The sequence below is a fragment of the Vitis vinifera genome, chromosome 7 (assembly GCF_030704535.1).
Source record: "Vitis vinifera cultivar Pinot Noir 40024 chromosome 7, ASM3070453v1".
Taxonomy (NCBI): domain Eukaryota; kingdom Viridiplantae; phylum Streptophyta; class Magnoliopsida; order Vitales; family Vitaceae; genus Vitis; species Vitis vinifera.
Window position 1 is genome coordinate 15,329,694 of NC_081811.1, and position 14,866 is coordinate 15,344,559.

The following is a 14,866-nucleotide window of genomic DNA, read 5'->3' on the forward strand; positions in this document are numbered from 1 at the left end:
CAAAATCCAAGAGTAGAAGAATGTCTCAACACTACAAGAAAAATGGGAAACAATGACGTTTTTTAAGCGTCAAGAAAGGTAACAGATGACGCTTCTCTAAAGCATTCTCTTCGCCTCTGTCATTGTATGTCTTAGGCAATAATGACACTTTCAGGAAGCGTCATCTTTGATAAAATAAAGGTTTTGTTTTTGGATGAAAGATGACTTTCCAAAACTCTAAATCCGATCTTCACCGTTCAAATTTAAGATTAATGACTTATAAACCTCTCCTCCAAATTTCAGCTCAATCAGACCATGAAAAAAGCGGCATCGGCCCTTTGATGAAATCTGGGCATGATGTAAAAAACCACTGTTTTTCTCTCTTCTCCTCTTTCCCTCTAATGACTGTCCGAAACTCCAAATCCAATCTCCACCGTTCATATTGAAGATACATGAGCCAAGAACCTCTCCTTCAAATTTCAACTCGATCGGACCACGGACGAAGCGGGATCGGACATTTGATGAAATCTGGGCATGATGAGAAAAACCTACGTTTTTCTCTCTTCTCCTCTTTCTCTCTAATGACTGTCCGAAACTCCAAATCCGATCTCCACCATTCATATTGAAGATACATGAGCCACGAACCTCTCCTTCAAATTTCAACTCGATCGGACCATGGACGAAGCGGGATCGGACATTTGATGAAATCTGGGCATGATGAGAAAAACCTACGTTTTTCTCTCTTCTCCTCTTTCTTTCTTATGACTTTCCGAAACTCCAAATCCGATCTTCACCGTTCAGATTAAAGATAAATGAGTCACGAAACTCTCCTCCAAATTTCAGCTCGATCGGACCACGGACGAAATGGGATCAAACCTTTGATGAAATCTGGGCATGATGAGAAAAATTTGCGTTTTTCTCTCTTCTCTTCTTTCTCACTAAAAACGGTGGCTCTCTCCCTTCTTTCTTGTCTTCCAAAAGTTAGGGTTTTCAAGGGAGACTTTATAACAAATTCTAAAATACCATACATGTCCTTTTTCAATAAATTAAAATAGTATTCTTTATTTCATCTTCCAATAATAATTTTTATATATTGAACTCATAATGGATTTATATTGTTTAATTATTTGATATTTTAGGTTGATGTTGGTTTAATTTGAATATTGATATTTAAAAAAAAAAAAACTAATTTAATAGAATGAGCTTAATTCCCATAAATATTAGAAAGTTTTTATAAATATTCTTATTACATTTAGTTTTATTGTGAGTCTAATCATCATTAAATTAATTTAAATATTAATTTATTTCATTTTAGTTAAATAATTTCAAATTTATATTCATTAACTATAAAACCTTCTCAAATAAAAGGGTTAAACCCAATAAATGTGGCCCAAGGCTCGAACAAGTGCTCAAAATAGGCCACTTTTTTGTGGTCCACAAATAAATTAACAAATTATTTTTAAATGAAATATAAGATAATTTCTAATTTAATAAAAATGAAAAATAGTTTATGAAAATAGATTGTATTGATACAAACTATAAAAAAATTAATATCAAACAATAAAAAAATAATTTATTAGGATTTTATTTTATTTATATCCAATTTTTTTTAAAAAAAACCTTAATGTAGCAACTTTATGTCATTAATATTAATGTCAATTTACCATAATTAATTTATAGAATAAAATTCTAATATCAAAATTTGTATAAGTTAACTTAAAAACAAAAATTTTAAAAGTCAATACAACTATGACACTTCTCAAGAACGTCATTACATACCCATCAAATAATGATACTTATAATAAGTGTCAAGGTAAATAATAAAACTATGACGCTTCTTATAAGCGTCATTATATACACAGTTATAAGGAAAAAGATGACATCAAATAATGACACTTATAATAAGTATTAAGATAAATAATACAACTATGACACTTCTTATAAGCGTCATTGTATACTCTCAATAATGACGCTTTTAGAAAGCGTCATAAAATAAAGCGTCATTAATTTCAATTTTTGTAGTAGTGACCATTTTATGGTTAATCTAGATCAATGAATATATTTTTGAATCCATTTTAATGGCGAATTTCTCTAAAGTCAAGATACCATGTATTTTTATCCTAACTTTCTCCTTAGTATATTAATAATAAAGTAAGTTCTTCTTGATCTTTGTTTTCAATATAATTGATCATCAATTTGACATTGGTAGTGACTTTTATGCATAAGGACAAATTTTTGAAAACTATAGGATTGAATATGATGTTTACCGTACTTTTCTATATTGTTTTTCTTTAAATTGTGGCTTCTTCCATATTCAAATTTTGACTTGTTCCCATTATTTAATCAATTGAAATTCCTTGGCCACAACCACATTATTTTGGCTTCTTTCCTTGCTAGGTTTTCTTCCTTCTTTAATTAAGCTTTTTTTTATTTTTTTTATTTTTTTAAGAACTTGTTCCATTTTTTCATGATTCTTCATTTTAAACCCCCCTTCATGAGCTTATGATACTCTTATAAGTTGATTAATGGTCATAGAATCCTAATTGTTGGCCATTTCAATTTCCATGACATTACAATTAAATTTTGAATTTCAAGATCAAAGTATATTTTTTTTCAATCATACATGTAGTACCCAAACCTTTGCCTTAATAGATTTAGAATTACCAATACTCTTGAAAAACTAATTACAATTTTATTTCAATTTTTCATATTCAAACCTTCAAATTCTTCTTTAAAAGTCTACAAACAAAACTTTCCTATCTTATAAACACCTTTTTTTTTTCTTTTGTTTATTTTTATTTTCTATAGCTTGATACACGAAGGTAAGAATTTTATTTTATTTTTTAATCTTTCTTCTTTGTATCTCTTAAAAAAAAAAAAAAAGGATTCCCCCTTCTAGATCTTTTGTACCCTTTTCCTTTTTTTTTTTTTTTTAAGATAGACAAGTTTCACCTTGTGGCTTCTTCTAACCTTTCTTTACAACCTCTCATAAATCTTTGGAACCAAGTCTTCATCATGATACTTAAATTGTCAAAATTCATCTTTTTTGATTTAAGGAATTTAAAAAGGACAAATCCCACTTGTAATCTTTTTTTTATGATTCTAATAACAAATGTTGAAGTAATAGAATTAAACACACATAAACAACTATATAAAAAGAAATAATTGTGTCCAACAACTATCTTATTTGTAGACACTCATGCCTAGTTAAGGAATTCAAAAAGGATACATCCCACTTGTCATCTTTTTCTTACGATTCTAATAACATATTTTGAAATAATAGAATTAAACATACATAAACAATTATATAAAAAAGAAATAATCACGCCCAACAACTATCTTACTTGTAGATAATCATATCAAATAAAAGAGAAACTTCAAATTAAAAAATATAGAAACTTTCTAGGACTCAATCAATAAAATATAGAAACTAAATTCTACTATTCAAATTGAAATATTCTAACTCACCTTGCGAAACTAGATCATATCAAATTTTTGGAAGCTTCCCATATAATTGTTTCCTTTTATTAACAAGGTTAATTAGTGTAAAACTTTAGTTGTAGTGAATTGATATTGATTGCAATATTGAGATAACATTCCAAGTTTAGTTGACTTACATATCCTACTAGGTTGATGGTGCAATCATTGTGATGAAAGATTTTATTCTTGCGGCCACTTATGATCTCCAACATTAAAACTCCAAAACTATATACATCTGATTTCATTGAGAAAATACCATTCCTGGCATATTCGGGTGACATGTAACCACTGCATCCAAGAACAAAAAGTTCTCAATGGGAGAAAGGATATAACAAGTAATTAAAGAAGTCAAGAGAACAAAAAGTTCTCAATGCGAGAAAGGATACAACAAATAATTAAAAAAGTCAACGCTTACATTGTCCCAACAATCCTTTCTGTATTTGCTTCAACTGCATTTGACCTAAAAATTCTAGCCATGCCAAAATCAGAAATCTTGGGGTTCATATCATGATCAAGTAAGATATTACTTGCTTTAAGATCTCTATGTATAATTTTCAATCTCGAGTATTTATGCAAGTAAAGAAGTCCTTGAGCAATTCCCTCAATAATGTTGTAACGCTTCTTCCAATCCAATAATTTCTTGCACCTAGCATCTGAAATATTTTTCAACATAGTTAATAAATTTCATAATCACTATAAAAGACGTAATGATTTAAGGGAAAAAGTATAAACCAGAAAGGAAGAAATCCAAGCTTTTGTTTGGCATGAACTCATAGATTAATATCCTTTCTTCTCCACTGATGCTGCAGCCTATAAGCCTAATAATATTCATATGTTGTAGATTGCTAATTAGCCTAATCTCATTTTTGAACTCCACCAGCCCTTGTCCAGATCCTCTTGAAAGTCTCTTTACTGCTATCTCTTGCCCATCAATTAGTTTCCCCTGAAACAATGGATTCTAAATACTTTATAAATGGAATGGATTACTAAACAATATCTTTTTATATGGAATGTCCTTATCAAATTTTATTTACCTTGTATACATCACCAAAACCACCTTTTCCAATTTTATTTTGAGATGAAAAATTATTTGTGGCAATCATGATGTAATCAAAATTAAAAACTTTCAACTTATGACCATGATTCCCATTATTTCCATTCTCATCTAAATCAGTAGATCTGTCAAAAGTTGTCAATTCATGTAACATAGCCTCTTCTTCTTTCTTCCCTGTAGGATTAATAGAAATTTTTGTTTAGATCCAACTATTTTCCATATTTCAGAAAACAAAGCATTGATATTGTCAAGAAAATGTAAAATATATACACCTTTGAGTTTTCTCCTATAGCAGAAAAGGACTACGAGTAACATGAGAATTACTAGTCCTGAAATGGTAATCCACAACCACCAATAGTTCCCTACATAGAATGTAATGAATGCAATTGTTAGAATAAAACACACTAAAAGAGAAAGGGAAAGGTTAATATCATTAAGGCCTTTCATTGTGGTATAAATCAATGCCTAGTCGTTCTCTAAACAAAAATCACATTCTAAAATCATATGCATACCAAAATCTTACCTCATCTAGTTAAATTAGATCCTAACTATATCATGTCTTATTTGAGTTGAACACATGCATTGTAAACTACTAGCAAGTACTCATCAACAAATATTCTACAATAATATTACCAAATATTCTAACGCCAAAATGTAGTCATTTTGAGGGCATAAAATTGCCTTTAATTTCATTCTTTTAGGACTACATGAATCTAAAATCAAGATTAAGTTAAGAAAATAAATTTACCTGATTAAAGAAAAACTTAATTTATCCAAAAAATTTAAAATAAATAGTTCATTAATAACAAAAGTTACATACAACGTACAATCTCGATAGGTGCCAAGTTGGAAATAGCTTATGCATCACATTATCGATGCATTGCATTATCAAGGCACCCACTAAATACCATATTCAGTAGTGAATATAGAGATATGTGCCTAGCGAGATAAGACATGAAAAAAAATGATAAAAGAAGCAAGTGTTGATGTAGTCTTGAAATCGAGCCTTACCAAGCAAAATCAGTATTGAGTCTATTTGTTAATGGCTCCTCAAGAAGAGAAAGGATACGAACTATCGTCCTCTTGAACTTGCTCAAAATATCAAAGCATGAATAGTCGATCAAACTTGGATTCTTTTTTTCTAACAATTAAGGTAAGTACAATGCATAAGGAGAATGGGTTAAGCCACAACAAAGTGCAGAAATGGACCTAATTTTTTACTCCATTATCAACCCAAAACCAAAAATCTCATGTTAAATCATATAAAGAAAACATGTCGATTAGATTAGAGAATGTGGACAAACCTGAATCCATTGTCGGTCTTGAAAAAGTATGGTTCTTCTAAGGCAATAGATGAGGAAACCACATTTTTGTATTCTCTCTTGTGATGGGAGGCAGGAGAAGGAACGTTTTGTATTTTTTTTTTAAAAAAAAAAAAACTAAAGACACCAAACTTCAATTTCCTATTCTCTTTTATCAACTTCCTCTATGCCTTAGGGACCATACCCATTGGGTTGTTGGGCCACATGTGTCTTAGGCCCATCATGTAAGAAACATGTGACTTGGGCTCTACACACAAGGTGGCCCATACTTTATAACTAAATAATTGAATATATATAGCTTAATCATAAACAATTATTAATATATGTGAGTCCAAAATTATTCTAACAATCTCCCACTTGGACCACTTATATTACCGAATAATGTTCATGATAATACTTTATTGAGCTCATCTTTGCTATCCTATCCAAATATCTTTAAACAATCTGGTCTACTAATTATGCTAACATAGGATTAAAGCGGCCTTCGTTAATCATAACTATAACTAGACCCATCAATGATCACAACTTTAACAAAATTAGCAACATGGATCAAGTATGGATGTGTAGCATGGAAATTACATAAAATGTGATCTTTAATATGTCTATTTCCAATTGGTCCTACTTTATGACTAAAAATAGTCAAATTCCACTTTCAACACTTAATGCTAAATTACTTCTGAAAGTCATTATTTCAATTCAGAGTATTCAAACACAATAGTCTTTAAAAAACTAAAGTCTATACAGATAACACAAACATTACAACACATTAACAAAACAAACACAAACTCCCACTATACTGACACATGATTAATATGTACAACACCCATATGTGTGGCATGCTCATGAAGTACTTTGGGTGGCAAACCCTTAGTGAGCAGATCCACAATCATGGAGTTTGTGCTTATGTGTTTGATTGATACTTGAAGACTCTGAACTCTTTCTTTCACAACCAAGAACTTGATGTCAATGTGTTTGGACTTTGACGAAGTTCGGTTGTTCTTAGAATACAATTCTGCGAGCTTATTATCACAATTGATTCTCAATGGTTTCTCAATCCCATCAACAATACGCAACTCAGTGATAAAATTTCGTAGCCATATCCCATGGTTTGATGCCTCATAGCAGGCTATGAATTCTACCTCCATAGTGGAAGAAGCAATAAGTGTTTGTTTAACACTTTTCCATGAAACTACTCCTCCAACCAACATGAAGATATTGCCTAAAGTGGATCTCCTACTGTCAAGCCATCCCGCAAAATCGGAGTGTGAATATCCCACGATCTCTAAATGACTGGATCTTCAATATGTGCGCATATAATCTTTAGTTCTTTGTAAATACCGCATAACCCATTTTGTCTTTTTCCAATGATCCATACCTGGGTTACTCAAATATATGCCCAACATTCCAACAATGTATGCAATATCCGAACGCATACAAACTTGTGCATACATGAGACTTCCTACCACCGAGGCATAGGGAAACCTCTCCATATCCTTCCTCTCAAGTTCATTTCTCGGACATTGGTGCAAACTAAATTTATCACCTTTTGCCACAAGTGTGTCTCTTGGTGTACAATTGCTCATGCCAAACCTACTTCGCACCTTATCGATGTAGGATTTTTGTGATAGCCCAAGTATACCCCTTGAACGATCCCTATATATCTATATTCCCAGCACAAAATATGCATTACCAAGATCCTTCATGTCAAATTTACTAGATAGAAATCACTTGGTTTCACGTAAAAGTTCCACATCACTATTTGCAAGTAGAATATCATCTACATATAGCACCAAGATAATGAATTTGCTCCCACTGAACTTGTGATAGATGCATTGATCAATAGTGTTCTCCTTAAAACCAAATGAAGTAATCACCTAATCAAACTTTCGGTACCATTGTCGAGATGTCTACTTTAAACTATATATGGACCTTTTTAATTTGCATACAAGTTGCTTTGAATCATTAAACTCAAAGTTCTCCGGTTGCACCATGTATATTGTCTCATCAATGTTACTATTAAGAAACGCAGTTTTAAAGTCCATTTGATGCAGCTCTAAATCATAATGAGCCACAAGTACCATGATGATTCTAAATGAGTCATTTGACGAAACCGGTGAAAAGGTCTCCTTAAAATCAATGCCTTCTTTTTTAGTAAAACCTTTTGCGACTAGGCGTGCCTTATACCTTACAATGTTGCCTTTTGAATCCCGCTTGGTCTTAAAAATCCATTTGCAACCAATCGGTTTTACACCTTCAAGCAACTCTACTAGGTCCCAAACACCATCATCTTTCATTGATTTCATCTCATCCTTCATGGCTTCTATCTACTTTTCAGAATTAGAATTTTGTTTGACTTGACTTATTGAAATTGGATCATCTTCAAGACTCATGTCAAACTCATGTTCTTGGAGATATACAACATAATCATCTGAAATTGTACTTCTCCTTTCTCTAGTGGATCTCCTCAGTGTCACTTGTACTTGAGGTTCTTGAGGTTCTTGAGTTACCTCTTCATGAACTTGAACTAATTCCACAACTTGAGTAGGAGGAATTTCAGGTGTGTCTACAATCTTTGTTATTGGTTGTACATTCCGGATAGTGTCATCAAACATAATATGATCATGTCCAGTTGCAATAATAGGAATACTAGCAGACTCCTCTTCAAAGACCACCTTTCTTAATGACTCTCTCCCACTTAATTCAACATCCTCAATGAACTTAGCGTTGCCCGTTTCAAAGAAAGACCTAGTTGAGGGATCATAAAACTTGAAACCTCTCGACCTTTCAGAATACCCTACAAAGTAGCAACTCACAGTTCTGGAGTCCAATTTTTTTCATTTGGCTTGTAAGGCCTAACCTCAGTTGGACAACCCCAGACATGCAAATGCCTAATACTAGGTTTCTTTCTAGTCCATAGCTCATATGGGGTTTTGGCTACTACTTTGCTTGGGACTTTGTTCAAAATGTAAATTGCAGTTTTGACAGCTTTGCCCTAAAGTGATTCGGCAAGGTGGAGTGACTGATCATACTTCTTACCATATCCTTAAGAGTATGGTTTCGCCTCTCTACTGCACCATTTTGGCTTGGAGTCTCCAGCATGGTGTATTGAGGGACAATACCACACTCCATCAAATATTTGGCGAATGGCCTTGGATGTTGTTCATTGGATCTGTCATATCTACCATAATATTCACCTCCACAGTCAAATTTAATGGCCTTCATTTTCTTGCCTAGTTGGTTCTCAACTTCGGCTTTAAAATTCTTAAACACATACAATGACTGAGACTTCTCATGAATCAAATAAAGATAGCCATAACGTGAGTAATCGTCAATGAAAGTGATAAAATATTGTTGTCCATTCTAAGAAGAGGTAGGAAATGGACCACAAATGTCCGTATGTATCAATTCCAAGACGTCACCACACCTATTGGCATCTTTTTTGCTCACATTTGTTTGTTTACCCTTAATACACTCTATACAGACTCGAAAGTCTGACAAATCAAGTGGATCAAGAATTCCTTCTGACACAAGCCTTTGAATACGTTGATTTGAAATACAACCTAAACACCTCTGCCATAACATTGATGAATTCTTATTTGTTAACTTTCGCTTAACGCCATAATTACTTGAATGCAAGGTTTCATTACCATTATAGGCTTTTATGTTCAATTTGTATAACTTATCTGTTAGACTATCGATACCAATAACACTTGAATTTAGATAAAGACTAACCATTCCATTTCCAAATGAACAAAAATATCCATATTTGTCCAAACATGAAACATAAATTAAATTTCGTCTAAATGACGGTACCACAAAAGTCTCCTCTAAATCCAAAGTACATCTAGAATCTAACAGTAGTCTAAAAAGACTAATAGCCTTCATTGCAACCTTGTTGCCATTTCCCACATAGATGTATCTTTCACCATCAGTTGGCATTCGGTTCCTTAGACAACCTTGCATCATGACACTTAGGTGAGTAGTTGCACCCGTATCTATCCACCAAGTGTCAATAGGCACTATAGCTAAATTAATTTCTAAACAAACAAAGTTGAGAAGTGTACCTTTCTTTTCACTCCAAGCGACGTATTTGGTACAAGCCTTCTTCATATGACCAACCTTCGTATAAAATAAACAAGTGATCTCCTTATCTTGTTTCTTCTGCACCTTTTGCTCAGATGTCCTAGAATATGCAATTTGTTTTCCCTTATTCTCCCTCTTTCTTTTCTTATTGGTACCATGTCCCTAAGATGTGGAAGCCAAGTGAGCACTTTCTATCTTCTCTTATTTCAGTCTCTCCTCCTCTTGCACACATTGAGCAATAAGCTCATTCAGAGTCCATTTTTCCTTTTGTGTGTTGTAACTGATCTTGAATGGACTAAATTGTGTAGGCAAAGAGATCAAGACCAAGTGCACGAGTATGTCTTCTGATAACTCTAACTTTAGTGCCTTGAGTCTAGTCACAAGATTGGACATTTCCATTATGTACTCCCTTATAGTCTCTTTCCATTTGTACCACATGGAGACAATCTTGCTAAGAATAGTGCTTATCTCGACCTTTTCATTTGTAGTGAATCAGTTTTCTATTTGGTCCAAGAATATCTTCGCTCGGGACTCCTCAAGTATTGCATCCTTATAGCTTCTGGAATTGAGTGCTTCATTATCATTAGACTTATGCGATTGGATCGCTCCCATTTTTCCATAGCAGCCCTTTGCTCAGCAGTGCTGGCATCAGTAAAGTTTACAAGGCAATCCTTCTTTAATGCATAGTCCAAATCCATGCACCCGAGCACAATCATGACGTGTTCCTTCCATTTCTTAAAGTTTGTGCCATTAAGCACAAGAATGTTATTAACATTAGCAGATATAGAAGATGTTGAATCCATAATAATAAAGCTCACAATCAATCACAAAAATATCATACATATATGAATGAATAAAACTTTAATATATATATATATATATGCATGAGGGCCCATTACAAGATACTTGACACAAACATCAATATTCAGTCTTTGGACAAAAATATCAACTTGTAATTGGTACTCTTTTACAAAATTAGTTCATAAATATTGACAATAAAACCGAAGCAATATGTCTTTCTATAATTGGTACTTTTTTTTATTAGATTCAAAAAATGAACCCAACCTAGAAAAAATTCTTAGATTCTGTCAAGAAATTTCTTGCTCTAATATGCCATATGGGAGAAAAATCATGTAAGTTTGAATCATCATGCATTTCTTAATGATTCAACATGTGTGGCTCTGATACCACTTGTTGTAAAATCCATTATCAACCCAAAACCAGAAATATCATGTTAAATCATTCAAAGAAAACATGCCGATTAGATTAGAGAATGTGGACAAACTTGAATCCATTGTCGGTCTTGAAGAAGTATGGCTCTTCTAAGGCAATAAAAGAGGAAACCACCTTTTTGTATTCTCTCTTGTGATGGGAGGTAGGAGAGGGAATGCTTTGTATTTTCAAAAAAAAAAAAGAAAACTAAGGACACCAAACTTCAGTTTCCTGATCTCTTTTATTAACTTCCTCTATGCCTTAGGGACCATACCCATTGGGTTGTTGGGCCACATGTGTCTTAGGCCCATCATGTAAGACACATGTGACTTGGGCTCTACACACAAGGTGACCCATACTTTATAACTAAATAATTGAATATTTATAGCTTAATCATAAACAATTATTAATATATGTGAGTCTAGAATTATTCTAACACCTAATGGAAAAAAAAATTCCGAGTGTGGAACTGGAAGGATGCCTAAAGATGATAGCAAAACTTAAGACAGATAGCTTAAGTGAAGGTATAAGAATCTTGAGTGAAGTGTAGTTCTCTTAAAGGACCTTGACCACAGAGCATGTATGTGATGCATAACTAATTCATAGAAAAACCTTATGTGTACTAACCTAAACCCAAAGCCACTTAAGAGAAATGAGCATCATGACTACGTAGTCGATTATATGTGAGGAAACATACTAACCCTCTGCACTAAAAAGCTACCTATGCATTAAGATGTGTACACACTTCCCAATACCTCGACATGAAGCTGATATTCCTTTTCAAAAATTATTATGTGCACTCAAGGCTCTACACGAACATGGTACCCTCTACATTATGCGAAATACCTTCTAAGAGTTCTTATGCAAACTATCTTGCATACTCAGTTGTACTAGCCATCATGCATAATGTTAATTTCAGTTCCCAAAGGCTATGAATCTGTTCTAGCATGTGCCTGTTAGTTTTTCAAGGCTTTTAACTCAATATTTATGTGGCTATTTGGCTAGGTTTTGGGGTTTCCTATATATTTATAGATCGATAGATAGATGGACAGACAGATAGATTTATATGATAGGATACCTAGGATCTTAGAGGAATGAAATGTAGATGATTACTACTCAAAAAGTGCTATTTGATAGCCTATAATTAATCCTTTTAAACACTTTTGAGTAGTAGTTTAGGCATTTTAACTCAATTGGCATGTTAAGGATCCTTTAAAGCAATTTTGATCACTTTGTGTAAGTTTTGGTGTTTTTGTTAGTATTTTGATCATCAAAGCAAGTCAAATCTGAGGAGAGCTGTGAGGAATCTTGGGCAAAGTTGAGAAGTCATTTGCCAAGAGTGAATCCGGATTGCAAGGAGAAAAAGTAAAGAGAATCTGCCATAAAGCCTATTCTTGATGACAATCGTAGCAGCCACTTTTGGAGCACTTTCTGAAGTCCAAATTATGCATGCTATATACCATTTCAAATCTCAGGAAGTCAACAATCCAATGCTTCAAACGGTGTGCAATTCGGAGTTGAAACGAAGAAGTTGCAGCCATTACAAGCCAGTCACTCCGAGCTGAAGGAAGCATTTTGCAAAGTGCTGCGAAATCGCCCTTTTGTTGCGAAGTGATTTCGCAGCATTTTTGTACAGTAAGGTGTTTCTCCTTCTGACGATGCACAATTTATGCGGCGAGAAGGAAGCTTGGAACCTCAAGGTGGAAGCCAACTTCGCAGCCCTGTGAAGATAGCTCGGTGTTGCAAAATAATTTCGCAGCCCTCTTGGGTGTCTGCGAAATCTCGCAGACACCATTTTTCTCCTGCGAAATGGTTCCTGAAGCCTCCCGAAAGTTGCTACCGACATTGGGAGATATTTTCCATTAGATTTTTGTTGTCTAAATCCCAAAATACTCCTTGTAAACCACCAATTACATGATTCCTTAGTTTTTAAGTTAGTAAAAAGACTAAATATCTTTGTAACAATTAGTTTTATATTATGTTGATATATATACCTCTCGGGAGCCTGTTCTCGAGGAGGAGTTCCTTCTGTAACCGTTTGAGTAAGCAAGTAAAGTCTATTTTCTTTCTACTGCCTTACCTTCTCACTTTGTATTTTCATTTTATTTCTAAGTTATGAATTCTCTGAGGAGTTTTCCCCAGAGAATGAGTAACTAAACCTCTAATTCCTTGGAGCTAAGGTTGTCGGGGAAGGTTCCAAGTGCAAGAATGCAAAGCTCTGTGGTTTTAGCTAGTAATGAAGAGGAAGTGAAATCCTTCAGTGATTTCAATGTTTTTAGTTAACTTAAAACACCTTGGAGTCACCTGGGCCAACACTTGGTAAGGCAAGTGATTTCCAACCATGGAAATGCACTAGTTTACCCCTTGCGAGCCTCTGGTAGGTGACTTCAGGGTAGGATTTTCTAGAATAGCCAACACTTGATAAGCTTTTGGGCTCCTAGGAGACATCCATTAGTTATCTCTTGCGAGCTTTTGACGGGTAATCCAAGGTTAAAGATCACCTTGAATGGCTAAGGCTTAGTGAGAGGCTTAAACCATTGCAAGTTGCATCAGTGAGAGAATTAAAGTGAAATCTAATTGAAGGAGTCTCTGTACATCACCGGTTAGAGAATTGACTATAAGTTGAATCTCTAATGCGAGGAAATGAACCAACTGACCAGAGCCGTGTCTTTTGCATGAGGAACCACCCTAGTGAACCTAAATCTCCAATGAATGCTTTTCTTCCTAAATTATTCCAAACTTCTGCTATGTTAGTTAGTTTAAGTCTAAATCTTTACCAATCAAAGTTTGTGTTTTATTTCTTAAGCTAACCTTGAAATGAAACAAGACCAATTCACTTGGAATTGGTATCATTGATTGCTTGTTAGTCATTCCCAGTGAACGACCCTAGAGCCACTATACTATAGTAGCTTTTTCTTTGCTACCCTAGTGTATGGTGTTATAGGTAATAAATTTTGTTGATTACTCCCTCAATCAAGGAGCACCAGCTGAACACAAATCAGCTGAGACACCAATTGGGCACGAATCAAATGGCGCCATTGCCGGGGAATGAGTTTCAAGTTCATTGTGATACCATTTTTGAGCACTTGTGATTTTCATCACAAGTTGGTAAAGTTTCTTTCACTTTACTAATTTTCATTCTTTCTTTAGTTATTCATAATCTAAGTTTATCTTTTTAAATTTAGCCTAGTTTAATTTTGTTGTTGTAGCCCTGTTTTTCTTATTGTCCTCTGTTTTTATTTAAAGTTGCAGCTGGATACTAGTTGTGTATGCCCAAGTGGATACGAGACAGTGGAGGAAGGCTTGTTAAGTGTGATACACCTCAAAGAAGAGAATTGGAAGTGATCTTGAATATCATGGAGGCTACACCTGAAGATCAGCATAGTCACCAAGGTCGTCAAGATAATCTCAATGAATTCAGATCAATGAGGGACCGTATGCATCCACCTCGTATGAGTGCACTATCATGTATAGTGCCCCCTACAGAGCAGCTAGTGATCAGACCATATCTTGTTCCACTTCTACCAACTTTCCATGGGATGGAAAGTGAGAATCAGTATGCACACATCAAGGAATTTGAAGATGTTTGTAATACATTCCAAGAGGGAGGAGCTTCAATTGATTTAATGAGGCTTAAGTTATTTCCTTTTACTTTAAAGGATAAGGCCAAAATTTGGCTTAATTCTTTAAGGCCAAGGAGTATCCGCTCTTGGACTGATTTACAAGCTGAATTCCT

The 14,866-nt window shown here is 34.0% G+C and overlaps 1 protein-coding gene across 1 annotated transcript in view; it reads right to left on the reverse strand.

The window, feature by feature from the left end:
- Window positions 1–3,515: 3,515 nt before the first annotated feature.
- The window catches only part of LOC100853375 (G-type lectin S-receptor-like serine/threonine-protein kinase At1g67520), a 53,181-nt gene continuing 41,830 nt past the window's right edge, over window positions 3,516–14,866 (reverse strand). Inside the window, exons 4-8 of the mRNA XM_059737704.1 lie at window positions 4,786–4,875; window positions 4,494–4,687; window positions 4,192–4,402; window positions 3,875–4,112; window positions 3,516–3,747 (exon numbers count right to left, since the gene is read on the reverse strand). Of these exons, the coding sequence (XP_059593687.1) occupies window positions 3,516–3,747; window positions 3,875–4,112; window positions 4,192–4,402; window positions 4,494–4,687; window positions 4,786–4,875 (965 nt within the window). The remainder of the gene's footprint in view (window positions 3,748–3,874; window positions 4,113–4,191; window positions 4,403–4,493; window positions 4,688–4,785; window positions 4,876–14,866) is intronic.